The sequence below is a fragment of the Erythrolamprus reginae genome, chromosome 2, assembly GCF_031021105.1.
Source record: "Erythrolamprus reginae isolate rEryReg1 chromosome 2, rEryReg1.hap1, whole genome shotgun sequence".
Taxonomy (NCBI): domain Eukaryota; kingdom Metazoa; phylum Chordata; class Lepidosauria; order Squamata; family Dipsadidae; genus Erythrolamprus; species Erythrolamprus reginae.
In genome coordinates, this window is record NC_091951.1 from 199,205,584 (window position 1) to 199,232,266 (window position 26,683).

The following is a 26,683-nucleotide window of genomic DNA, read 5'->3' on the forward strand; positions in this document are numbered from 1 at the left end:
TTCCAAAACCAGTACTGAATCAGTCTGTTCTTCATGCTCTGATTGACGGGGGAATCCAGGATGGGTCATCTCTAGTCCTCTAGCTCTATGAGTGCATTGATTGAACTGAAGACACACCTCCCTGGTCACGGTCTGTAGTTTTTTCAATGCAGTCTCAGCTCTTGGATGTAAAACTTTTCGCTCCAGGGTTTGAGCTACAGCCGTTGGCTTGTAATTTTGTGTTTTTCTTCCTGGAAGTGAACTCTTGAATTTTTTCCTGTCTTCTCTTGATCAGAGCTTGCTGAACACAGTAGGAGGGGAGAGTATTTTGCACAGAGAACATAAGAACATAAGAGCCATGCTGAATCAGGCCAAAGCCCATCGAGTCCAGCATTCTGTGTCACACAGTGGCCCCACCAATTGCCCATGGGGATCTTGAGCAGAAAGAGAAGGCAAAAAGGGGGTTGCAGATTTATCACAGCATCCTCCGTTGGCTGCTTCACCAGCTGGTGAGTGGCCAGGGCCTTTCTAGTGTGCTGGCCAGCATTCGGTGCCTTGCTATCCTGCGAGACTGCGGTGCCAGCTTTCCCAAGTGCTGAGAGGGGATAGCTTTTCCTCCCCCTTCTCTTTCTGGCTTAAAAGGGGACGGCAGGAAAGCTAGGGTGAGCAAGATGAGCTCACTGGCTTCGGAAGAACACTACAAAGGTGAGAATGGGTGCAGCAAGCCTATGCAACCCCCCCAATACCCAGGACAGCAAGCAAACGTAAAACGGGGCATTTTTTCCTGTTTGACTCTCCACGAAAGTGGATGGGAATAGCAACCAGCTGGTAAGCGATCACAGCATGGTTTTGTTGGGCTCCATTGTCACGTGGCAGTGGCCATTTTGTATGAAAGGGCCGCCATTTTGGAATCAGCCCAATTGACAGGTAGGCCCAGTGCAGGAGAGGGTGCAGCTACGTATGCCCCTTATAATTGTGGCCTCTGTTTAAAGTGATCCCTCCCTCCCCCCCCCCCCCCCCCGGTTGCCTACAGTTCCAAGTCAGGCTCATAAAGTGGGAGTTCTGGTCGCATTGCCTATTTCGCTCATAGGTAGAATCTCAACAATAAAAATGTCTATCTTACCCAAGATTCTATACCTATTTAGGACGATTCCAATTATATTAAGAAAAGACTTTTTTCAAAAATTAAATAGAATGATTACAAAATTCGTCTGGGCCGGAAAAAAACCTAGAATTAGAATACAATATCTGCAAGATAATATCAAACAAGGAGGATTTGCACTACCAGATTTCGAATTATATTATAATGCAGCAATTATGGATTGGTTGAAAGATTGGTTTAAATTGGAAAATAAAAGACTTCTAATACTGGAAGGACACGATATGAGAATAGGGTGGCATGCTATCCTGTGGGAAAATAAAGAACAAACACATAGTTATTTCAAACAACATATAATAAGAAACTCGTTATACACAACTTGGAAAAAAATCAAAAAAATGTACTATCACCAAACTCCCAAATGGTACTCGAGCTTAGAGGCGACGGTATATCCAAACTCAAGAGAACTAAACAAAATGTTGAATTATTATCAAACATTAGAAAAAAATGGGGAATTAAAAACTAGGGAACAATTAGAAGAAATTGGAATCAAAATCGACTGGTGGGCGTATAACGTAATTAAATCAAAATATCAAGAAGGGAAAAAGAAGGAAATACAAATAAAAGAGATAGAATTAGATAAGATAATTTTAGGCCAAGAAAAAAAAATGATTTCCAAAATATATAAATATATGATACACTATAAAATGGAGGAACACATCGTTAAAAATAGTATACATAGTTGGGGCAAAAAATTTGGTTATAGCATAAATTTAGATAAGTGGGAATCAATTTGGACCAAAAACTATAAATTAACAAAATCTACAGCTTATAAGGAAAACATATACAGTGGAACCCCGACATAAGAGCTGCTCTACTTAAGAGCAACTCGAGATAAGAGCTGGGAGGGGAGAGATATTTTTGTTCTACTTACAAGCCCAAATTCGAGATACAAGCGCTAAGGAGCTGTCTCCTGAAGCCAAACGCTATCTTCCGCGTTCGGCTTCAGGAGACAGCTACGAAGCGGCGAGCGTGTTTTAAAAGGTTGCAGCCGGCCTGGGGGGGCTCGGGGGGGTGCTTGCAGCTTTCTTTCTTGCTCTTTTTCTTTCTCTCTTTTACCTTCCCTTCCTCTATTTCTTCTTTTCTTTCTCCTTCCCACCTTCTTCCCTCCCTCCCTCCCTTCACTCATTCCTCTCTTACTCTCCCCTTTCATAAGTTTCCTTGCTTCCTTCCTCTGTTCCTGTCCCTTCCCCCTTTCTTTCTTTCTTTCTTTCTTTCTTGCTTGCTCTTTTTCTTTCTCTCTTTTACCTTCCCTTCCTCTATTTCTTCTTTTCTTTCTCCTTCCCACCTTCTTCCCTCCCTCCCTCCCTTCACTCATTCCTCTCTTACTCTCCCCTTTCATAAGTTTCCTTGCTTCCTTCCTCTGTTCCTGTCCCTTCCCTCTTTCCTTCCTTCCTTCCCACCCTCCGTCCATTCATTCACCCATTCCTCTCTTGATCGCTTAAAGCCGGTCCCTGGTGCAAAAAGGGTTGGGGACCTCTGTCCTACAGGATTGGGTGGCAGAGAAGTTGAACATATGTAAATTTAAAAGTTTAAGAAAGTTTACAAGTTAAGTGAAAGAAACTTCATTATTCATTTATATGTACATGTACATTTCTTCATTAAAAACATGTCTTTCTGCATAATTTAGACTAACTTTGTGAGTTTTTTGAGGGCTGGAACCAATTAAAATTATTTACATTAATTCCTATGGGGAAAAGTCGTTCGAGATAAGAGCTGCTCGACTTAAGAGCCCAGGTCCGGAACGAATTAAACTCGTATCTCGAGGTACCACTGTACAAAATGTATTATAGGTGGCACCTTTCACCGGCAACATTAGCCAAAATGTATAAAGGAACAAGCCCAAAATGTTGGAGGTGTAAAAAAATGGGGACATACTACAACATTTGGTGGACCTGCTCAAAAATGAAAAAATTCTGGAACAAAATGCAGAATTGGATAGAAGAGATTTTACAAATGAAGATAAATAAAAAACCTGAAGCCTTTCTCCTGGGAATTATAGATCAAAAAATTGAAAAAAACAAACACTACTTATTAATTCATATACTGACAGCAATTAGAATAACGATAGCTCAAAATTGGAAGCAACCCGAACCACCTGAAGACGATTTGATAATTAAAAAAATATTAGACTGTGCTGAATTTGACGCACTAACAATTAAATTAAAAAATAAAGAGGATTCCGAACACGATAAAACCTGGATACATCTTTATAACTGGTTTAAGAAAAGAAATAAAATTCAAAAGAAAAGATCAAATTAACAATACTTTATATCCTTTTCATTACATAGAAAAAAAATACAAAAGACATATATACAAAAAACCTTTTTATAAAAAAAGATCTGTATGACATTAAAGAAATTGAATATGAATAAAAGAAGGCGGATAAGAAAGAATTAAATGATTTAAAGAACAGTGATAACCTACAAGAGAAAATGGTATACGCTGAGGACACAACATGTTTCATCAGAAAATAATTTAAAATCAAAAATCATTCAAAACTTACCTCCTGAAGGGAATACAAGTACAAATATTATAAAATATACTAAGTGAATAGTTATTGTTATTAATGTACTTAAATAAGTAATTAGATCTTTTTTTAAAGAATATTTTCTTTTTGTTTGTTTGTTTGTTTGTCATGTTTGTTTGTTCGTTTACTTGTTATGCATTGATTTAGCATTGTATTAATATAAAACATATTGTATGTAAATGTGTATATATTTGTAATAAAATTTTATAAAAAAATAAATAAATAAAAGGGGACGGCAGGAAAGCTAGGGTGAGCAAGATGAGCTCACTGGCTTCGGAAGAACACTACAAAGGTGAGAATGGGTGCAGCAAGCCTATGCAACCCCCCCCCAATACCCAGGACAGCAAGCAAACGTGAAACGGGGCATTTTTTCCTGTTTGACTCTCCACGAAAGTGGATGGGAATAGCAACCAGCTGGTAAGCGATCACAGCATGGTTTTGTTGGGCTCCATTGTCACGTGGCAGTGGCCATTTTGTATGAAAGGGCCGCCATTTTGGAATCAGCCCAATTGACAGGTAGGCCCAGTGCAGGAGAGGGTGCAGCTACGTTTGCCCCCTATAATTGTGGCCTCTGTTTAAAGTGATCCCTCCCTCTCCCCCCCCCCCCCCGGTTGCCTACAGTTCCAAGTCAGGCTCATAAAGTGGGAGTTCTGGTCGCAGAGCTGCATCGGCTGCCCCTCTTTGTGGCGAGGTCAGTGGATTTCCTTACCCTAGCTTCACACCTGGGTGATTGGGTTTCTAGCTGTGTTTTCCTCACTTATTGGGAGACTGGACCTGCCAGCCTCTTTCCCGGCTTTGTTACAGGATTGCTTCCCAATGGAGCAGGACAGGTGTGGCTCTGGGTGATCACAAAGGGCTTCTAATTCTTCTAACAGATCCTCAATCAGGCCCTGAGCAGTGGGCCTAGCTGCAGCAGAAAAAATCAAGGCCAAATCCTGAACTCATCAGTCCTCATCTAGGAAGGAGGAAAAAGCAGAATGACAGAGACAAAGAGCTTTGGAGAAGGAAATTGCCAGGATAAGAGAATCTTCTGGTGGGCACAGCAAGTTGGCCAGCAGTGAGATGGCTGTGCCCTCAGCACTGTGTTTCCCTGAGCAAGTTGCTGGCACCGTATAAAACATCTCGGAGGCCCTCAGCTTCCTGCTTCAGCCCTGGGGGCTTCAGGCCTTCAGTGTGTTGCTGCTGCTGACCTGTCTGTTCCTGCCGAACTGACCTGTTTTTATATATCACCTTTATTCTGACGGTGGCTGGGCTCAGGCCTGATACTTGGCGGGAACAGGCCATGCCTCCATTCTTCATGCGCAGAAACAAAGAAATCACCAAAACTTGATGAACTCTCAAGCGCGTGAGCGTCCCCGTGCGAGATTTGGCTTCCTATGCCTGCGCAGAAGCTGAATCTCATGCCGACACATGTGTACCCGCCCACAAGACACCCGTGCACCCACACCAGTCACCAGGAGCGTCAGTGAGGGGAACCCTTATCTGAGTAAAAAGACTTCATCCCTACCTCATATGTCTCTTAATTTCAGTTATAGTACAGCTTTTAATAATATTTTAATCTGTATATTTCTAATATTTTAATTATTTTTTGCTTGTTTTATAACTTGTAAGCCCGCCTAGACTTACCTTGTAGGGGAGATGGGCAGCATAAAAATATAATAAATGTACACACTATTAAGTAGAGACTATTGTTTTACCAGGTCTTTCAATATGCAGTGTTCTGTGCAAGTAAAATAATTTATTGTACTTCCCATATTCAGTTTTCTTTGTTAGCTCTGTCTGTCATAAATAGTAATGTTACTAGTTTTTTTGATTCAGTAGGATGATAGTATTGGGTGCTTAGACATTGGTTATAAATAGAAAAACTGGAATTGTATTTGTTTCTTAGTTAAGATCTGAATGATTATAATCTGTGGCATGAAGGTTTTGTCTGAACTTTGGATTTAGACCTCAAGTTGAATTGGCCAGCTTCTGAATAGATCAGAGGCACATCAGGTTACTTTCTGAATTGTTATATCAGAATATAAGTGAAAGTTTATGGTCAGCTGGTATACATGATTAAGTGAAGTCCTACGTCAGCTCCATTAGGCAGACTGGAACAGAAAATCCTTTGAAAGGCTAAAACTACATTTTACCTATAATATCAGAATCTTGCAAGTCTGATTCTGTTGTACTTCCTCCCCATTTCTCACACTCCAGTGAATTAAAGAGTCATCTACCTGAGCCATTTCCAGATGTTATTTCATTCTTTCAAAAATACATTATGGCAATTGTTCCTGAATATCTCCTTCAAAGTAATCCTCTTTACGCTTTGTACTATTTTTTCTCTTATTTGTTTTCCTTTTTGAACATCTCCTGTAAGCCCAAAGTTCCCTTAAAGGCTTGTGAGACAATCAGAGAGAGAGACACACAGTGCAGAGAGAGAGGGAGGCAGGGAGGGAGAGAGAGAGAGAGAGAGAGAGAATGATAAGGCTGAACATGACATAGTTCTGGATAGCTTATAAAAATAATATAAAATAATATAAAAAACATAAAACAAAGAAGAAAAACACACGGACAAAGAATAAAACCATCCGGCTCAACATTTTTGACAATTGTCAATCTTAGTATTAAATTGCCCCATTTCACTTTACGAGAGTGGGTTGTTAATAGAGGTATAAACTTGCGGCTTTTGCTTTTCACTAGTTGATGAATACTAATTCAGCTTTTGCTGGCGAGATATGAAAGAAGGAGTTTTTATGACTTTACTGTGCCACCTGTTCTTTTGGTGAATCACTGCAAGATTGGCTTAAGTTTGAGCATTCATAAAAAATACTATTACGCCTGAGAATCTGAAGAATGGGGAGAATAGGATAGTACCCTTTATGGTGCTGCAGCATGGGTACAACGGCTTTGAGGTCTCCTAGAAGAAATCTATTGACTTCCTAGCTTGGAATGCCAGACTGATTGCTTATGATAGAAAATATCATTGTCTTGTCCTGCAACAGGAAGCCAAATTGTAGGCTAATTCTTCCTCCTGCCTTCTCCAATGGCTGGAATTGGCTTTAAAGAAGCCATTGGCTGGAATTGGCTTCTTTAAAGAAGAAAGAAAAGGGCATGCTTGCTTCCATCTTCCTCCTCTCTATTTTGGTAGCATCATACTTCAGATTGCCTTTCGGAGAGAGGAAAACCAGTCCCAGTAGACTCTTCCATCTCCATTAAATAAATTAATTGGTGATTAAGAAAAGGAGCTCCGGGGAAGTACAGGTTCCAAAGTACAAATAGATATATTTGTACTTTTTAAATTAAGACCTATTTCATCAGCAGAAAAAGAGAGCAAGGTTATCTGCCCTTTGTTACCAAAGGGGGGAAAAAAAAGAAAGAATGGACTGATTCTACTCTGAGAAAATTGAAACTCATATTTAAATACTGAATAGGAGAACCAATTCTGAGCCAAGATACACCAGGTTTGATTGATTCAGGTTACAGGAGGATGCTATTGCTGGGTGTCTTAACCTTCTTGAGAATAAGGTAGGTCGCAAGAAAGGGCTAAATGGAAACCGCTCCTCCCGTTCAAACGCCTGGCTTCAGAAGGGGCTGTCAAAGGGGCTCACGCTTACTTTGCAAATTTAATAATAGCCTGGCTTTGCAGGGCCACAGTGGGAAACATTGTTTGAGCCCACAGAAGCATCACTAACGTGACTGTTGCTGCATGCAAGTGCAATTATTGTCCAGTAACATGACGATTTGTAGACAGGCGTGCGAATGAGCAGTGAGGTATGTGCAATTTTGCGTGCCACTTTTGAGTTCCAAGAAGCCCTATTTTCCTTGCTTTTATGCGAGTTGCTACCTTTTAGAAAGGACATTGAAAACTTGTCTTCTGGCACTTTGAGTGTTTAGGGGGTGATCAGGAACGACAGTTACTTTCTCCCTTGAGATCCACTCCTCAGCCATATTCTTCTATGCCTTGCCTGTTTTTCAAATCTTTTGATTCTGTTACGCTGCTCCACCATATCTGTTCATAGTGCTAAATGTGCATGGTGCTTTGATATGGCATTTTGTCGCAAGTCTGTTTGCATAATTTTGTGTTTTTCCTACTGTGGAAATATTTGCTGCCGATAGACAGCTTTATACTGGAGATCCCCTTGTCCTCTCTATTGACTGTTACGCTGCTATATGAAGTTTGACCACTGATGTCGCAAAATGCATCCTTTTCCAAGCTAGACTACTGAATAATTGCTATGCAAAGATTGCCCGAAGAGGTGAAGGTCATGGAAGTATACAAGAGATGACTGTCTGCCTCACAGAGGCCCATGTAAAAGTATTGTGTCGTTTCCGACAGAGTATTTGACAACAACCGCAATACATGATTAGGTCTGGCAACCAGAAATATTAATGGAAGGGAAACAGACATGGAGTGCAGGAGGTCACTGCTCAGTCTGTGTCAACATGGCAACTCTGACTTGTCACTCCAAATTACCTCTCTCCAAACCCATAAATAAATAAACCTCTTCTGATGTCTAGTATCAGAAGAGATTGCCTGAAAAAAGGAAGAATTACATGTGATGTCCCAGGAATTAAGCGGAAGAGGGATGTAGGAGGAATTAGGACTGTCTACTTTGAGATGTTTAGTAAAGCAGCTGCTTCAATACAATAGTTTCAATTGTATTAAAAGATGTTTGTATTATTGAAATATCAATAGTTTTCTGAGGTGTGAGAATTTAAAATATACTGAACATACTTTACTGTAGGCAACACTATATGTTTTGGGAAATTTTTCTTTTGAAAAGAATAGAATAGAATAGAATAGAATTCTTTATTGGCCAGGTGTGATTGGACACACAAGGAATTTGACTTTGGTGCATATGCTCTCAGTGTACATAAAAGAAAAAGATACATTTGTCAAGAATCATGAGGTACAACACTTAATGGTTGTCATAAGGTACAAATAAGCAATCAGGAAACAATATTAATATAAATCTTAAGGATACAAGCAACAAATTACAATCATACAGTCATGTGGGAGGAGATGGGTGATAGGAACAATGAGAAAAAACTAGTAGAAATAGAAGTCCAGACTTAGTAAAAAGTTTGACAGTGTTGAGGGAATTATTTGTTTAGCAGAGTGATGACGTTCGGGGTAAAACTGTTTTTGTGTCTAGTTGTCTTGGTGTGCAGTGCTCTGTAGCGACGATTTGAGGGTAGGAATTGAAACAGTTTGTGTCCAGGATGCGAGGGGTCAGTAAATATTTTCACCGCCCTCTTTTTGACTCGTGCAGTATACAGGCCCTCAATGGAATGCAGGTTGGCAGTAATTGTTTTTTCTGCAGTTCTGATTATCCTCTGAAGTCTGTGTCTGTCTTGTTGGGTTGCAGAACCGAACCAGATAGTTATAGAGGGGCAGGTGACAGACTCAATAATTCATATTAACACATGTCAAGTCAAAATAATTTCAAAAAAAAATACAGGGAGTGTGGTGGGGGCTTCAACTGTTACACTAAACCAAAAATTTCACTGAATTATTCTAGGATGAACAGCATGTAGAGTAGATGAGTATGATGAATATTTTCTCTTTCTTTGGGATTTTTGGCATAGCATGATGTAGGAAACTGGTTTGTGGAAGTAGCTATAGACAAATAACCCTAAATATATGCACAAATGCATTATTATGTTATGCAGACAGATAGTGAAGTAGGTTTTGCTCTGTCCTATGCTCTGAGCCTTAAATTGAAGTTTGTTACACGCTGGGAGCTTAGTCTACTGGCAGCTATTCCTTGGAGAAGGGCCAACAAAAAATGAGTATGAATTGGAAAAAATCTCCAGCATTATTGAACAATACAGTTGGGATTCATTTGGCGGAGTAATTACTTTGTGTTAAATGCAGTGAATAATCACTTTGGTTTTTCTATTTTATTACAGAGTGCCTGATTTCCTCCATTTTTAATATGATTAAAACTATCTGCCAAAGCTGCATTAAGAATCATTCACAAGGCTGTGGCAATGTCTGTTAATCTTGCCCATCTGCCTTATCCTATCTAAAAAGACTTGCAATACCAGGAGAGATTTGTTTGTTTGTTTGTTTGTTTGTTTGTTGGTTGATTGATTGATTGATTGATTGATTGGATTTATATGCCACCCCTCTCCGAAGACTCGGGGCGGCTAACAGCAATCATAAAACAGCGTACAATAATAATCCAATACTAAAAACGATTAAAAACCCATTAATATAAAAAACCAAACATACATACAGACATACCATGCATAAAATTGTAAAGGCCTACGGGGAAAGGGAATCTCAATTCCCCCATGCCTGTGGCAGAGGTGGGTTTTAAGTAGATTACAAAAGGCAAGGAGGGTGGGGGCAATTCTAATCTCTGGGGGGAGTTGGTTCCAGAGGGCCGGGGCCGCCAGAGAGAAGGCTCTTCCCCTGGATCCCGCCAAGCAGCATTGTTTAGTTGACGGGACCCGGAGAAGACCCACTCTGTGGGACCTAACTGGTCGCTGGGATTCGTGCAGCAGAAGGCGGTCCCTGAGATAATCTGGTCTGGTGCCATGCAGTTAGAGGATGTGAGACAGCTATTAGCAGCTGAATAGTAGCCTTGTAGAAAGGAGGGGACATACTTGACCAGGCAGCGTTGTAAAATCATGCTGACTATTCATTAGGAGCCTTGTTATACCCTATAAAATACAACTGTATATTTCCCAGCATTCTCTTGCAGCCATGAGTTTAGCAACATGCTGTTTCTTTATGAAAACCACTGGAGCCTGAATTTCCAGAGCTGAAGGGCATGTTATTTATAAAAGGAAGTTGTGAATATTGGGCGGCTTCAGCCTTTGAATACCTCCACAGTAACAGTCAACTTCCAGAAAAAGTCAAGAATCCTATTAATACATAACGCGTGTTATCATCCAAAAAGGAATGAATAGGATTTGAGCAAAATCTGAGACAGTACTAAGACTGGGGCTTGTTACCGCTTTGTAAGAAAGCTGCATTGCTTTTCTGTCTACTTCAGTACTGTAGAGATTTCTTCCGGGAGGATTGGTTCCAACAACAACGCTATCTTTGAAAATATCTCAGCGGAAGCATTGAGCTGCTTGGCCCTGCTTGGACTTCAAGCGCCAAACGTGGTGTTCTGTGTTGGGTGGAGAAACACACTTGCTCCCAGCAGGATGTAGGTGGGAAGGTCAGGCATCACAGCAGACTTGCCAATAAAGAAATAATAAGAGTTTACTGACAGCTTGTCAATGCAGACACCTCCACTTATGAATCTGCCAAGTTGATGCATGACACAAAGCTGGGCTTGCGAGGAGGGGAGCAAAATTCTGTAATTTTACCCACTCCCCACCCTCCAAAAATCTCAATTTCTGTAATACCAGAATTGATTCAGAAGAAACCCTAGTGTTTTACATGCTTATGACTCTGGAGGTGGCATCCTAGGATAAAGGATGGTATTAAAGAGCATTGGAAGCTTGGCAATACCAAGGAGTCTTTTAAAATTTAGCTACTTTTTCCACACAAACACAAGTTAATGTCTGAATGTGGGTGTCCTAACAAATATGCAATGTTGATTTCCTTTAAAGAAGGCTCAAGCTGTTGCCAGGGAGAGGTATAAAACTAACTCTTTCTTATTCACAATTGGAGGGGGGCAGACAGGCATAAAATAATGTTGCTATGTCATCATTATGGAATTAAGACAGTTATGGACTGTTTACAGTTTTTACAGTTTTTAAAAAATGAATGTTTAACCAACATTTATCCATCTATTTTTTAAAATACAAAAACAAAACCATGCACCTGTTAAAAGCTAAAACCTAGTCAAATCATAATTTAGGGCTTTGTTTTAATTCTTGGTTTTGTATTTTGCTCTTCCCACAAAAGTTATGGCAAATATGTCTATTGCTTTGCTGATTGCTTGTATTTTCAACCCTGTATGAAAAGCTAAGTTGTGAGAATTATTTTCCCCAGAATAATTACCATATTTTTGGAGTATAAGATGCACCGGAATATAAGATGCACCTTAATTTGGGGGGAGGAAAACAAGAGAAAAGGAATTCTGCCTCTGCCTACCAGCATCAGGATTAGTGGGGTCCTCATTTCCACTTGGATTTTGATAACGAGCAGGACAGATCTTTTTATCTGTTCTAACAATAAAAATGCATTTTGCTTTCTAAGATTACAGAAATGTGAATTGAATAAGAAATTAAAAGTAGTCATATATGATTGAATTATCTTTTTTGTATTATTAATAAAACATATTAGTAGCAGATATTCTTTGATTTTTCAGAATACACTTTTGTTGCATAAGGTAAATCTCAGAGTTCTGCTTGGAAGTGGTCAGTTTACTTGTATAAGGTGACTAAATTTCCCAATAAAAGCCACATCAAGTAATACTAGGAATAGGTAGAAGAATAATGAGATTTCTATAAAGCACATATTCTTCAAATCTTTAATCAGACTGTCTGTTTAGCATGCATCTGTTGACATTTTTTTCTGCAGAAATTGGAATGGAAATTAACTGGAGTGGGTGGGATGGGATATGATTTTTATGGGGGCAGAAGACAGACTTGGCTCCACTCCCAAAATGCCCCAGACCTCTTACCTATAGTCCTCCTGGACCTGCCATTTCGTAAACGTGCTGCCAGGCTTTCCAGCAAGCCCCTGCACCTTTGCTGCCTCGGTCAGAGCCTGATTCCTGAAGCAGGCCAGGGAACTGTGTTGACAGCCTTTTAAACAAAAGCGTTTTCAGGTGGCAGATTCCCTCTCCAATTGCAAAAAGGGTGCTTGAAATGCGATGATGGTAGAAGAAAGAATTTCCAGCTTGTAGATTTGGGGGAAGGGGAATCTGCCAGTTGAAAACCCTTTCCTCTACAATCCTCGCATTTCAGGCTGTCAACGCACTTCCCCGAGACACTTGGGAAATCAGGCTCCATGTGGAAGTGAGGATCTCCGCCACTTGGAATCACCCAAAAATGCATCGTGTGGAGAGTGTGGGCACGACTCCATTCGGAGTATAAGACACACCCAGATATTCACCCTCTTTTTGGGGAGAAAGGTGCGTCTTATACTCCAAAATATACGGTGATTGTTTGTGTGTTATTAGGTAGTCTGTGTCAAGTCTACACTGTTTCAGCTTTATCATGTCAAAAACAACATGTCAAGCCTGCCCTGACCTTCTTTGTAAGCCCCCTGCCAGATTAAAATATTCTTTATTCTTAATATTAAAAAGAGACTAAATAGAATATTTCCCCTAAAGGAAAAGAGGGGGGAAATCTTAACAAAGACAGAAAGCAGACTGTTTTTTTAGAATGGAGATGCTGTATCCATTCAGAAATCTGTTCATAAGCAAAGAGACTCCAAATAAGCAACACAATTAGGCAAATCAGAGCTGACAAGATTAGCTCTGACCAACATATAAGATTTGCATTTCCTCTTTTTCCTGTAGAGCTAGCCATGACCCCTACATGACCCCATAAGAATCTGGCAACTGCTATTAAAATATTAAAGGACCCATTCTTACACAGGAACAGACATCTCAATCACAAACCCCAAAGACTGTATAAAAGCCCGTCTATCCAACCCCATTTTTGTCAGTCGCCCCAGAAACATCTGCTGGCATCCAAATAAACAGAGATCTTCTTTCCTGCAGCCAGACTCCATTTTATTTTCTAGCGTCTTTCTTCTCAGATTGGAACCAGACCTGATTTTTCTTCTAACCATTGAAAAACAGTTGTTGCTATTTAATGAATCCTTGTCTTCCTTATATACTTTATGAACTGCCTTCTGCCTAGCTCAGCACATCGCTGAGGGAGTCAGTCTGGCTTAAGAGATGATGGGGGATTTGAAAGTAAATGTACCATTTTTTTCGTACCACTTTCAATAGCACTATCCAGATGGAATTTTGTCTCTCATGGCCGAAAGCTGTATGTAATTGAGTAAGAAGGGCTCTGATCTTTAAAGACCAGAGTAGTTGACGGCTGTCTTGAGAGTCTGAAATAAGCAAAAGGCAGAAGCCATTGCCAGGGGGGGGGAAATGGTTGTAGATCCCTCCTTCTGCCATTTTCCTTACTTACCCTAGTCTCAGGGCATGCAAAGCAGCTGCTAATTTTCTGTATGTTGTGTGCCTGAATGATGTACACATATACATTCATGCAATTACCCCGCCTCTTTAAAAAAAAACTATTATTATTTAAGAGATGGTCAAGCTGCCCATTAATTTTTAATATACTGTTTGTTTGTTTGTTTGTTTGTTTGTTTGTTTGTTTGTTTGTTTATGAGATTTATCTACTCTGGTTGGACTTTGGGTGGCTTACAGTAATAACAGTAAATACCAAACAATATTTTAGGACCTAAAATTGCTGCCCTGCCTGAGGGAATGCTCCAAAGCAGTATGTATGTATAGGTTGAGATAAATAAGAAAGTGGAGAGGGGAAAAAAAGCATTGGGTCAAGGTTGGGAGGATCTCATTGAAATAACCTTCTCATCCCCATTCAGTTTAGCCAAGTTGCTTTAATTTGCTCTCTATCTTAAAACCCAGTTAACTTATTTCACTTAATGACCCATACTTGCTTGTTGTCTCCTCCATCTACCAAAAGGATATGGCCCAATAAGCCATGTTTCTATAACTTTTCAGTATGGAACTGTGGATTCCTGGATGCTCCAAATGGATAAGGCACTGATTCTTTCTGAGCATGTGCATTTTACTTCTTTACCACTGAAGGAACAACTTCACTGTAACCAGACTGGGCACCTATGAGAATTGAGAGCATGTCTTCCGGGTATAATTCCTAGGTTTAAATTCTTAAAGAATGAAATAATTCCTGTTGGCCATAGCCTTGCCATGTATGTTGCCATGTTTGAGGGTAAGAGAAGAGAACAATAAGGTTTATGGTTCAGCTAAAAATATACATATACCGTATTTTTGGGAGTATAAGTCGCATGGGAGTATAAGACGCACTTTAGTTTTTGGGGAGGAAAATGGGAAAATCTGCCTACCAGATATTCATCTAACTAGCATCTTTAGCTTCAGCACATTATTTTATCCCCTGGTTAGGGCTTAAAGGAACCTTATTTGGAGCGAGTAGCAATGGAAAAAAGCCTGCAAAGACTTAGGGCTGGAAAAAATCTTCAGAGGGAGTAGCTATGAAAAAGCCTCCAAGCTGGTAAGAGCTGAGAAGATTGTTAGTACCTCATTAGGGCTGGGGGCGGAAATTATTTGGAGCAAGTAGCAATTTAAAAAATCCTGCAGAGACTTAGGGTTGGGGGGAAAAAGCTTCGAAAAAAATACATTCAAATTATAAAATGCACCCAAATTTTCAGCCTCTTTTAGGGAGAAAAAGGTACATCTTATACTCCGAAAAATATGGTAAGGACTGCACGAGTCAAGAAGAGGGCGGGGATGCACACCAAGACAACTAGACACAAGAACAGTTTTTCCCTGAACACCATCACTCTGCTAAACAAATAATTCCCTCAACTCTGTCAAACATTTTACTAAATCTGCACTTCTACTAGTTTTTCTCATCATTCCTATCATCCTTTTCCTCCCACTTAGGACTGTATGACTGTAACTTGTTGCTTGTATCCTAAGATTTTTATTAATTTTGATTGTTTCTTCATTGCTTATTTGACCCCAGTGACAATCATTAAGTGTTGTACCACATGATTCTTGACAAATGTATATTTTATTTTATGTACGCTGAGAGCATATGCACCAAGACAAATTCCTTGTGTGTCCAATCACACTTGGCTAATAAAATTCTATTCTATTCTTCTATTCTATGTAAAGCATGGGAGGGGAGGACTTTAGTAATTGTGTCTTCCCAAAACAAAACATTGCCTTTTTGAAGCAAAGCATTAGGGGCATATCAGAAAAAAGGAAACTTTATGTTGGAGGTGGGGCATAAGGAACAGAAAGCTATCTTAAGCACTTTTGTATCATAAAGTTATAGTGCCTTTCCTTCGGTTTATTGAAATGAAAATTGGGGTTGGGCAGAGATTTCAGGGTTAGGGACCGCATTTTGACTAAGTGATCGGGAACAAGCAGTTCTAAGCAGTTTTTTTTAATATATATATATAAAACTGCCATGTCAGGTTTCTCTCCCTTCCCCTCCCCAAATTGAATTGTCCCAGCTCTGCTACCAAAAAGGAAGGAGAGGGAAATGTACTGCAGATATACAGCTCCATAGCTTCAAATATTCAGATATGTAGCTCGGTAGATTCAAAGGGAGGACTCTTACTTGGAAGCTTGCTGTGTGACTCAGTTAAGTGGGCGAAGGAATAAGGAACCCCTGCTGTGTGTGTGTGTTTGTGTGTGTGTATGTGTGTGGCCTAGGTATGGGGGTGGAGAGAATGGGTGGTGGTACAGCCTAACTCCATAGGCCAGACTGGCCCTCTAACCAGCTAGTTATCTCATCCCCCTCATGCATGGAGAGAATTCCTGAGGTAATTAGTTCAGTGTGCCCGCCAACCTTGGCTTCTGTGCCTGCCTACCCATCGGCTTCCCTGTGGTTCCAGGGAAGCAGGGGAAACAAGAATGCGTCCAAATGAAAGCAGCCAGGGTTGCTGCAAGGGAATTGTATTCATTTGAAGGCTGCTGTTCTGCCTCTCCCAGCACCCAGACTCTTAGATTTGTCCTTCACAACCCCAGTGCCTAGAACTGGGCAAAAGGGGTATCCAAGCAACAGCTGAATGAGATTGCAGCTCTATTGTTTTATTATTATTATTATTATTATTATTATTATTATTATTATTATTATCCTTCTGAAATTCCTTTTGATTTCCCCTTTTGGTGCGTGCGACGGCAAGAAGAGAAAATAAAACCCCCAAGTGACGATGCATAAATAGACAGCGGGCGGTAAACAGGCAGTGATAAACTAGAGGTAGAGGTTCCTGCTCCTGCATTTGAGAAATGAGTGGACTTCCCGCCTTAAAAGGTGTTCCTGGCTTCTGCGAGGTTCCTGTGATCCTGGGAGGCATACCGTCTTTCAATTTGCCCTCAGAGAAATAGGCTGCTTCTAGTTCAAAGCCCTCGTCTCAGGCTTCCTCGCTTTCAAATCTCCTCTCGGTCATGTAGCCCCGACTAGCCCATTTGTTCTTGCAGTGAGTAGATTGTATTATTGTGTTACATTCCCCCAAATAATATATGTGATTTAAGTCAATAAATGAACGCATATATTTTATCTATTGCCTCGTGTTCCAGCGCTGCGCTGGGAAAGGGTGTTTGGATGAGTAAGGCGAATTTGAAATACTAATAACATTGCTCTGACTCTGAAAATCTTGCTTACGGGTTTTAATATTCTAGGCTGCATGCTAGAGTCGTTTGCTGTTTTTCAAACTATCGCCTTTTGTGTGAGTGCCATAGATTTTGAAGTATTTGCGTATCCTTCCCTTCCCCCTTCCTCTCTCTGTTCCAGTTTACAGTTCAAATTGTGCTAATCACTAGGAATGTTATTGTTATTGCCTACCTAGCCTCTCCTGGACCTGTTTTGCTTAGCACCTGCAATTTGAAGGGAAAAGAGTTTCTCTGAGCATTTGTTTCCACAGGGTCCCTACCTGTGGTTGCTCTGTAGGTGTATTTCTTTGAGCTTTTGCATCTGTCTTTTTTAAAAAAAAAAATAATAATGAAACCCCAGAAGTGGCTGCTGGTTTCCACAGTTGACAAGCCGTGGTAGCTAGCATCCTTGGCTACCTTCACCTTTCTGAATAGGGCATTGTGTTGCCTTACTCAGTATGTGTGTTTCTTTACTGACCAGCCTTCCTCTGGGCAAAGATATAAGCTCTTCTGCTTTTGCTGCCGAAGCAACATCTGTAGGGGACATACACATCTCCAAAAGCATCCTCTGTGCTTCTGTTCAAGTTCACGATGGCAAGGCAGGACAGGTTCTTTTGTAGCAAGAAGGGCAGTTTGCACACCCACAGAGCCTGAGACTTAGAACGGCCATGCACAATTCTAGGAAGATAAAGAGGACAAGAAGTTTGGAAAACATATCACAAACATCATGTGCACTGATGACCTTTTCCTGGGACATTTTTATATAAGAGAATCTATCATAGACACACATGAACGCACCTGTCCAGTCCAAAAAATGCTTGAAGTTCATACCCTTTTACTCCCCTTTCCTTGCTTAGAGTTTGTCTCCACTAGTGTATTCTAGTAATTTTCACCTTTTCCTGTTTGCACAGCTGAGGCAAGATTTTCGGCAGCATTCATTTTGTTCCCCTTTTCCCCATCTGGTTTCTGGTCTTACCAAAGTGGCTTCAAGTTTGTCGAACACTATGTGTAATAATAATAATTTATATGTGTGGTCTCTGCTGAGCCCAGAGGTGAGATCCATGCCCTTCTAGTTTTTTGCCAAAACATTTTGTTTTTGTTCCTTAGCAAATGTTTAATGGAATCAGTTTACAAAGTTATTGGTGTGAGTTAGCACGTACACACCACGCGTATCCCTCCTTAGATGAATCTTTGTTGAAGTGAGCAGGTTAGAGAAAGAAGACAGGTAAATAAGTTGACAAAATTAATTTCTGTGTCTCCCATCTTGCGCTCATGTGTATTTCAATTTTTTATTTTTTTTTTAGAATAGAATAGAATTCTTTATTGGCCAAATGTGATTGGACACACAAGGAATTTGTCTTGGTGCATATGCTCTCAGTGTACATAAAAGAAAAAGATACATTTGTCAAGAATCATGAGGTACAGGACTTAATGATTGTCATGGGGGTCAAATAAGCAATGAGGAAACAATCAATATTTTAAAAAATCTTAGGATACAAGCAACAAGCATACAGTCCTAAGTGGGAGGAAAAGAATGATAGGAATGATGAGAAAAAACTAGTAGAAATAGAAGTGCAGACTTAGTAAAAAGTTTGACAGTGTTGAGGGAATTATTTGTTTAGTAGAGTAATGGCGTTTGGGGGGAAAAACTGTTCTTGTGTCTAGTTGTCTTGGTGCCCAGTGCTCTGTAGCGATGATTTGAGGGTAGGAATTGAAACAGTTTGTGTCCAGGATGCGAGGGGTCAGTAAATATTTTCACCGCCCTCTTTTTGACTCGTGCAGTATACAGGCCCTCAATGGAAGGCAGGTTGGCAGCAATTGTTTTTTCTGCAGTTCTGATTATCCTCTGAAGTCTGTGTCAGTCTTGTTGGGTTGCAGAACCAAACCAGACAGTTATAGAGGTGCAGATGACAGACTCAATGATTCCTCTGTAGAACTGTATCAGCAGCTCCATGGGCAGTTTGAGCTTCCTGAGCTGGCGCAGAAAGAACATTCTTTGTTGTGCTTTTTTAATGATGTTTTTGATGTTAGGTGACTAATTTAGGTGTTGAGGTATGATAGAATTAGAAATTTGAAGGTCTCTACTGTTGATACTGTGTTGTCTAGTATTGTGAGAGGTGGAAGGATGGAAGAGTTTCTCCTAATGTCTACCACAATTTCTACGGTTTTGAGTGTGTTCATTTCTTAAAGACTTTTTGAAATTCCTACCTTTATAAGTGAGAGAAAATGGCCCTCAACTTCCGTTATCCTCCAGGAACATAGTAGGTTAGATGGACAAATGCAGACAGAAGCTTACTTAAGAATGAAACCTCCATGGCTTTGGCATTAATAATGGTTGTTTCTCCGTACTGAAGGAGCGGGTCCAGCAGTCACATGGGTTGCTCATGTCCAATCCGGTGGAACTGAGCCTAGTATTAAAAAAGCTTGCCGGATCCGCCCCTTCCCCAGAATTCGCTCAGTTCGCATATCCTGCGGTTGTATTGTGATAGCTCGTTCAACATTCGTTCAACATTCTAACACCTTCCCTTCGATCTTTTCCTTCAAAAATAGTAAGACTGTTTATCCTTATTTGTTTTACTTGCACTAATACCGCCAGCCGTTTGCGGCTCGGCTTTTTTCCCTTGGAGAAGTTGCGGTTTCGTTTTCCCCCGGCGGTTTTGCCGTGTACGATCCCCGCGGCCGCTTGTGGATTCCTTTAATCCCTTGGCCTGGAGGTTCTAGTGCAAGTATTAATTGATTGCCTTATTGATTCTAATTATTGCATATATATTAAAGGGCTTAAAATATACCTCCTGCGGAGTGAGACGGCTTCTAGTCTCCTGGACTTAGTCGATCGCTTCCCCTTTAAGGCATATTCGGAGCGATTTTTAGGCGCGAAGGCCTTCGCGCCCTTTTTAAACTAGGCCTCTCGTGTTGGCCTCCTGCCAGCCGCGTAGGCCTCAGTCCACCGCGTGGATCCCGGAGCGGGCCTTGGGGGTCCCAGGCTAAATTCTCCACCGGCTAAGCCTCCAACCAGAGTGCCTTGGTTTACTTAATTGAAAAGTTTAGGGAGGCTGGCCCCGCTGGATTTGGGGGCACGAACTCTGGGTTTGCCCAGATTGTCCTCACGTCTCAGCAGCTTCGAGGCCTCGAAGCAGGATCCATTCCTCTTGGGAAGTCCTTAAAATTCTTCTCCTTTTCTATTCAGTTATTGGCTCAGCCTTGTCTTCTGTTAAATTTCAGACTATGGCTTCCTTTCCCAAGAGAGGCACAACTAAAGGTCCCAGAGAGGCCAGGCCTACAGGCGATGAGATTACTAGTATCCCCCAGGCCTCTTCCTCCTCTTCTCCTGGGGCCCGCCCCTCGACTAAGGTCACCAGGGCCGAGAAGAGTAGGGACCTAGCCCTACAAAGAATCCATGACAAATCAGCAAAACGTTTAAAAGTGCAGGCCCAAGTACTCAGTAGTCAAGACCCCCCAGAGGCTTCTAGTCTACCTCCTTCTGGGGTCCCTGTGTTATCTCTGGATGAGCCTAACCTAGACAGACCCCAACCTAACCTATGGGGCATAGGGCCAGAGGAACCAGATATTATTGAAGATCCCTCCCAGCCAGGATCCTCCCAGGCCTTTAGGGATTCTTCTGCCATTCCTGCTGATATTTCTAATTTACCTCCTGAGTTCCAATCTATTTTTGCTGTGTTGTCTAAGGCCATTGATGCCAAACTCTCTTCCATCAATGAGCTTCCCTTACCTCCTCCTCCTCCTCGTCCCTCCCGCCCCTTGGGTTCTTCCCCAGCGGTTAGGGCTCCTATTCAGGATGATTCAGATTCCTCTCAGGACGAATATGAGGATATGGAGGATGATGAGGACCCTTTCCAAGGGCTATCAGATGATGAAGAATCCCAAATAAAGGTTCCTTCTCCAATTACCATTTTCCCTTCTCAATTATTCAAATCTCTCCTCCTCAAAGCTAGGATTTCTACGGGATTAGCGGCCCAGGAGAAACAAGCCTCCACTTCCACTGATCCCCCGGAGGAGAATTTACCTTATTTCACTGAGGAACAGGAGGATAACGAGGTAATTCCTATGCCTAAATTGTTTAAAGATGCCTTACTCAAACAGTGGGATTTCCCAGCCTCTAGTCTTAATCCCTCAACTAAAGACAGGAAGTTGTACAAACTTTCCTCTTCCTATGAAGAGCTTCTATCCTTTCCCAAACCGGATGAACCTGTCAAGATCCTTCATTCGGCAGCGGCTGTGCCGGGAGAGGCGGAGGAAGTCCTCCGCCCAGAGGACAAGCGCATTGAACAAATGCTCAAAAGAGGATTCACGGCAGATTCCTGGGCCATTAAAAGTTCTGCAGCAGCCTCCTTTTTCTCCAGAGCCACGCTGCTGTGGCTTCGCCAACTTCAACAGCATATTCCTCCCGATGACTTGAGAGGTCAACAAGACTTCAACAAGGTCTTTGCAGCTGCCCAGTACGTGGCTGATGCCACCTTGCAATCTACCAGATTTTCTGCTAAGTCTATTGCAGCTTCTACAACGGCAAGGAGACTCCTATGGATTCGCCCTTGGCAAGCGGGAGTACGCCAGAAGTGGCAGTTATCCCAGGGACCCTTAAAGCGCGACCTTCTTTTCGGTGATCTTCTGGATCCTCTCCTCACGGAAACCACGGATAAGAAGAAAGTTTTGGGTCCAACCACAAAAAAGGCTACCAAAACGCAGTCCTTTCGTCGCCCGGGGCGCCAGCAAGATCAAGCGGCGTCCTATCAGAGATCTCCAGGTCAGTATTCCCCCCGCTTTCGTTCCCAAAGTAGGAACTCCAGGGGTAGAGGTTTTCGCTTCCAAAGGGGAGCTTCTTCTAACAGGGCCTCAAAAAAACCTAGATGGTAATTTTCCCTCTATTCCCATAGGGGGCCGCCTAGCTCATTTCGCCTCAAATTGGCGTCTCACCTCCAAGGACCCCTGGGTCATTGACACTGTTCAAACTGGCCTTCTTTTAGAATTTATTTCTCCTCCCCCCAAACGTTTTATTTCCTGCCCTTCTCCCAGGTCCTCCTCAGATTGTAACCGTATGGAGGAGGCCATTTCTCATCTATTGTCCATCAGAGCCATTCAACCGGTTCCTTCCGGTCAGAAGGGCCTAGGATTTTACTCCATTTTATTTATGGTTCCAAAATCCTCTGGAGGTTGGAGAGCTATTTTGGATTTAAAGAAACTAAACCTATTCATCAAATATAGGAAGTTTAAAATGCACTCCTTATCTTCTATTTTGGCCGCCATTCACTCCGGAGATTTCATGGTCTCCCTAGACCTCACTGAGGCCTACCTTCACATTCCTATAGCCAAATGCCACAGGAAGTTTTTACGTTTTTCCTTTCAAGGCAGGCATTTCCAGTATAGGGCGATGCCATTTGGCCTTTCCTCGGCCCCTCGGGTCTTTACAAAGCTCTTGGGGTCCCTGGCGGCCTATATCCGGTCGTCTCCCATTCACATTTTATGTTATCTTGATGATATTTTGATTCATGGGAACTCCCTAGAGAAAGTGAAAACAGACCTTTCTGTCACCATGTCAGTCCTTCAGGACCATGGTTTTTCCATCAACTTTGAAAAAAGTCACCTCCAACCTTCCACATCCATTTCTCACCTGGGTTCCATTATCAATTCAGAATCTTCCCAGGTTTTTCTCTCTCCCGAGAGAAAACTCAGTATAGGGGAGTTAATTTCTAACATTTTATCTAATTCTTCAGTATCCATAGTAACTCTGTCTTCCCTTTTGGGGAAGATGGTGTCATGCATAGGCATCATTCCCTGGGCTCGCCTTCATGCTAGGGAACTCCAGTGGCTCCTATTACCCTTTCAGAGATCGGGGCACAGCAACTCAAATCGGCGCATTGTCATCCCACCAAGTGTTCGCAGATCCTTCAAGTGGTGGAAGTCTCCGGCCATGGACAAAGGATCCCCGTTCAGATGCCCGGATCAATTTGTCATCACCACAGATGCCAGTCTATCGGGATGGGGCGCCCACGCCCAGGGGATGATAGCCCAGGGCACGTGGTCCCCGGAGGAAGCTTCCAGGCCAATCAATTGGCTAGAGTTAAGAGCCGTTTCCCTGGCTCTGAAGCATTTCTCTCCTCGCATTCCCAACCGGCACGTTCTCATTCTCACCGACAACATTGCCACAAAAAGCCATATCTGCAGACAGGGGGGCACGAGATCCAAAGCTCTCATGAGGGAGGCCCTCAAGTTAGGCCTTTGGGCGGAAAAACATCTTCGGTCGCTCCTAGCCGACCACATCTCGGGGAGCCTCAACGTCCAGGCGGACTGGCTATCTCGAGCAACGATAGACCCAGGAGAGTGGAACCTCCATCAGGACCTGTTCCATCAAATCAGCCTCAGATTCGGCCTACCAGTCCTGGATCTCTTCGCGACCAATGTGAACGCCCAACTCCCTCGCTTCTTTTCCAGATTTCCATCCCCGGGAGCGGAAGCAATCAATGCCCTCCGGAGTCCATGGCCTCCAGGCCTACTCTACGCATTCCCTCCAATTCCAATTCTCCCGGACGTGATTCACAAGGTTCTCACCGAGAGGGCCCGAGTAATCTTAATCGCCCCTCATTGGCCCCGCCGGCCCTGGTTCGCGGACCTCCAACAGCTGTCCGTCCAGGACCCTTGGCGACTCCCCGTTTCGGGGGATATGCTGCGGCAGGGGGCCTCATTTCATCCAGACCCGGAGTGGTTCCACCTCACCGCCTGGCTGTTATCAGGAGAGACTTAGAACTGCGTGGTCATGACCCCGATTCAGTGGAGGTCATTTTAAAGGCCAGAAGGGGTTCGACCAATCGAATCTACGACCACACGTGGTCCAAGTTTCACCAGTGGTGTCTACAGGAAGGTCTATCCCCTCTGTGCATCCCCATACACAGAATTATTTCCTTCCTTATGCAAGGCTTCCATAAAGGGCTTTCCACCAGCACCCTCCGGCGTCATCTGGCAGCCATTTCATCTGTCCTAGGGGGTCCCCGCAGACAGCCTCTCCGATCCTTCCCTGAAGTTCAGGAATTCCTCAAGGGCATAGCCAACCTCAGACCTTCCAAGGTCCACAGGTATTCATCCTGGGATTTGCCACGGGTTCTCCATTCCCTCACGCAGGCACCATACGAACCCCTAAAATCGGCGTCCCTCAGGTACCTATCCTTTAAGGTAGCTTTCCTGGTGGCTATTACCTCTGCCCGACGCATTTCGGAGCTGGCTGCCCTCTCAATCAGGCAGGACCTTTGTCAATTCCATCAGGACAAGGTAGTCTTGCGACTGGACCCCACCTTCTTACCCAAGGTCAGTTCCATGTTCCACAGATCTCAGGATATTGTCCTACCTTCCTTCTGCCTCCAACGAGATCATCCCTTGGCAATTAGATGGCACACCCTGGATCTCATCAGAGCGCTGAGAATCTATATCCAACGCACAGGACCCTTTCGGAGGTCAGAAGCACTTTTCGTAGCCTATCATCCCAGAGTCATGGGGGCCAAAGTGTCTTCAACAGTAATAGGCCGTTGGATCAGAGGGACTATATCTAAGGCCTATGAGTCGGCTTCCCTCTCAGTTCCAAGGAACATCACAGCGCATTCCACCAGGAGCGCAGCCACCTCGGCCGCTTGGGCGACTCAAGCCCCGTTGGAGGAGGTCTGCAAAGCAGCCACTTGGGCCTCGCCAAATTCCTTCATCAGGCACTACAAGATTGATTCTTACGCTTCGGCGGACGCTGCCTTCGGCAGAAGGGTACTCCAATCCGTTATCTCACACGATAGCAATCTAATCCCACCCTAGGGACCATCTATTGGGTATGTCCCATGTGACTGCTGGACCCGCTCCTTCAGTACGGAGAATAGGCGTTGATTGCTTACCTGAACGCCTCTTCTCGTACGGTGAGCGGGTACAGCAGTCACTTCCCGCCCTTGTATGTGTCTTCTTCACCTTTCTATAATCCTTTTTCCTCTAACAATGAGAGTTGAACACTACAGAGCTTCACAACTGAGCCTAGTCTATGGATTCGCGAATTCTGGGGAAGGGGCGGATCCGGCAAGCTTTTTTAATACTAGGCTCAGTTCCACCGGATTGGACATGAGCAACCCATGTGACTGCTGTACCCGCTCACCGTACGAGAAGAGGCGTTCAGGTAAGCAATCAACGCCTATTTATTTTGCCCTAAAATAAAACAAGATGCCATTTTCATTATTAGAGTTGGATTACCTGTGCTATTTTTCTTTTGATGGCGAGGTTTAGAATGAGGGTATCTTTGAAGGTGAACTTTAAGGGAAAATATCAAAGGGAATATGTTGAATACACTTTGGGCAGCTGTAATCTAACTCCATTCTGTGTTTTTACATTTCAGAATCCAGACTATCATGGTTTCAGTGAGGATCCTGTTGTTGATCTGCAGAATATGCGTGCTGCTTTCTTCTTTGGAATATCTGTTGCCCTCGTACTGGGCTCTACCTTCGTGTATTATCTGCCTGACTATAAGTAAGATTCACAAGCTAAATTTCATTTTCATTTGTGCAATACCTTGTAAGTCTTTGGGGTATTTTGTCTTGATGTTTTGAAACCCCGAGGCCAGGGTGTCTTCACTTCCAGGTTTACCATAATTCCATTTATTTCTTGCTATTTACTTCTGGCTTCTCTATTAAGCGATGCATCCCTGTCTCCATGCCGGCAAAGTTCACTAGATTTTGTAGTTTTGTATTTGCCCATTATACCCTAGAACATAAGATGACACCATCTTATGGTGGTGGGTACCAGTATTCCAGGGACTCGGAAATAGTTCTATTTTATCTTGTCACCTGTATGAAAGGAAAGGGTCATCTTAGATGCTTTTAAACAATTTCCCAGGGTACATTTTAGCTGTACTAGTGAGTTAAAGTATAAATGCTGACCATCTCCTCTTATAAGTGTAGGCTCAGTAGTCTGAGAAGTGTATTAACTAATGAATACTGGAGTACTCTACCATTCTAGTTTTGACAGGGTATATTCTTTTTCATAAGTTTGGCACACCAACACACCAGTTAAACATGCACAGAAACGAACAATTTCAGTAGGTTAGTGGAGAAGTGCACAATTTGTGGCCCCCAGAGTTGTATGTGGCCCCCAAACTTTCAAGAGTTGTTAACACACACTAATCCTAGTCCTAATTTCCAATATTCTCCACTGCACTTGGAAGGAGAGTCCAACATGGGTAATTCTCTAGTCCTATTGGTAGAGACTGAGTTTAAATTAACATATTAACTAGGCACCGCTCCTTGCCTGCCCCCATGAGCTCAGTTTTAAAAAACTCAGTCCAAGTGTAGAGTTTAATGAGTTTTTCCTCTAGAAAATAAAGACCTTTAATTTATTATATTTAACCTTTTATTCTATTTTTTCTTGTTTTTCAGGTGCTGTAAGAAGACCAGGATGGGGTCTCTGCCCTCCGTGGACACCACCCCCTTCGTTTCCTCCTCATAGGGCCTCTTCCCTCAGAGGGAACTGCCCTGAAGAGGAGTGTTTCAGCCTTGGTCCGAGGCCAAACCTGGCTGCCAGCTGAAGGTGGGGTGTTCCATGCCCCCCCCCCACTGGGAGGCTTGGGGAATCCCCTGGATCCCCCAAAGAATGCGTGTCCGTGTCGCACCGCCAGCGAGAGCTTGGGGAATTCCGGGATTCCCCGAAGAATGCGAGTGGCTGTCAGCGTGTTACAGCTGACGAACCGCCGAACGCCGCCGCCACTGTTGATCGGGAGCCGATAACAAGGCTCTG

At 42.7% G+C, this 26,683-nt stretch overlaps 1 protein-coding gene across 1 annotated transcript in view; it reads left to right on the plus strand.

Annotated features, from left to right (window-relative positions):
* Nucleotides 1–26,683, plus strand: part of NDUFB11 (NADH:ubiquinone oxidoreductase subunit B11) — an 88,329-nt gene that overhangs the window by 30,873 nt on the left and 30,773 nt on the right. Inside the window, exon 2 of the mRNA XM_070741132.1 lies at nt 25,290–25,420. Coding sequence (XP_070597233.1) covers nt 25,290–25,420 — 131 coding nt within the window. The remainder of the gene's footprint in view (nt 1–25,289; nt 25,421–26,683) is intronic.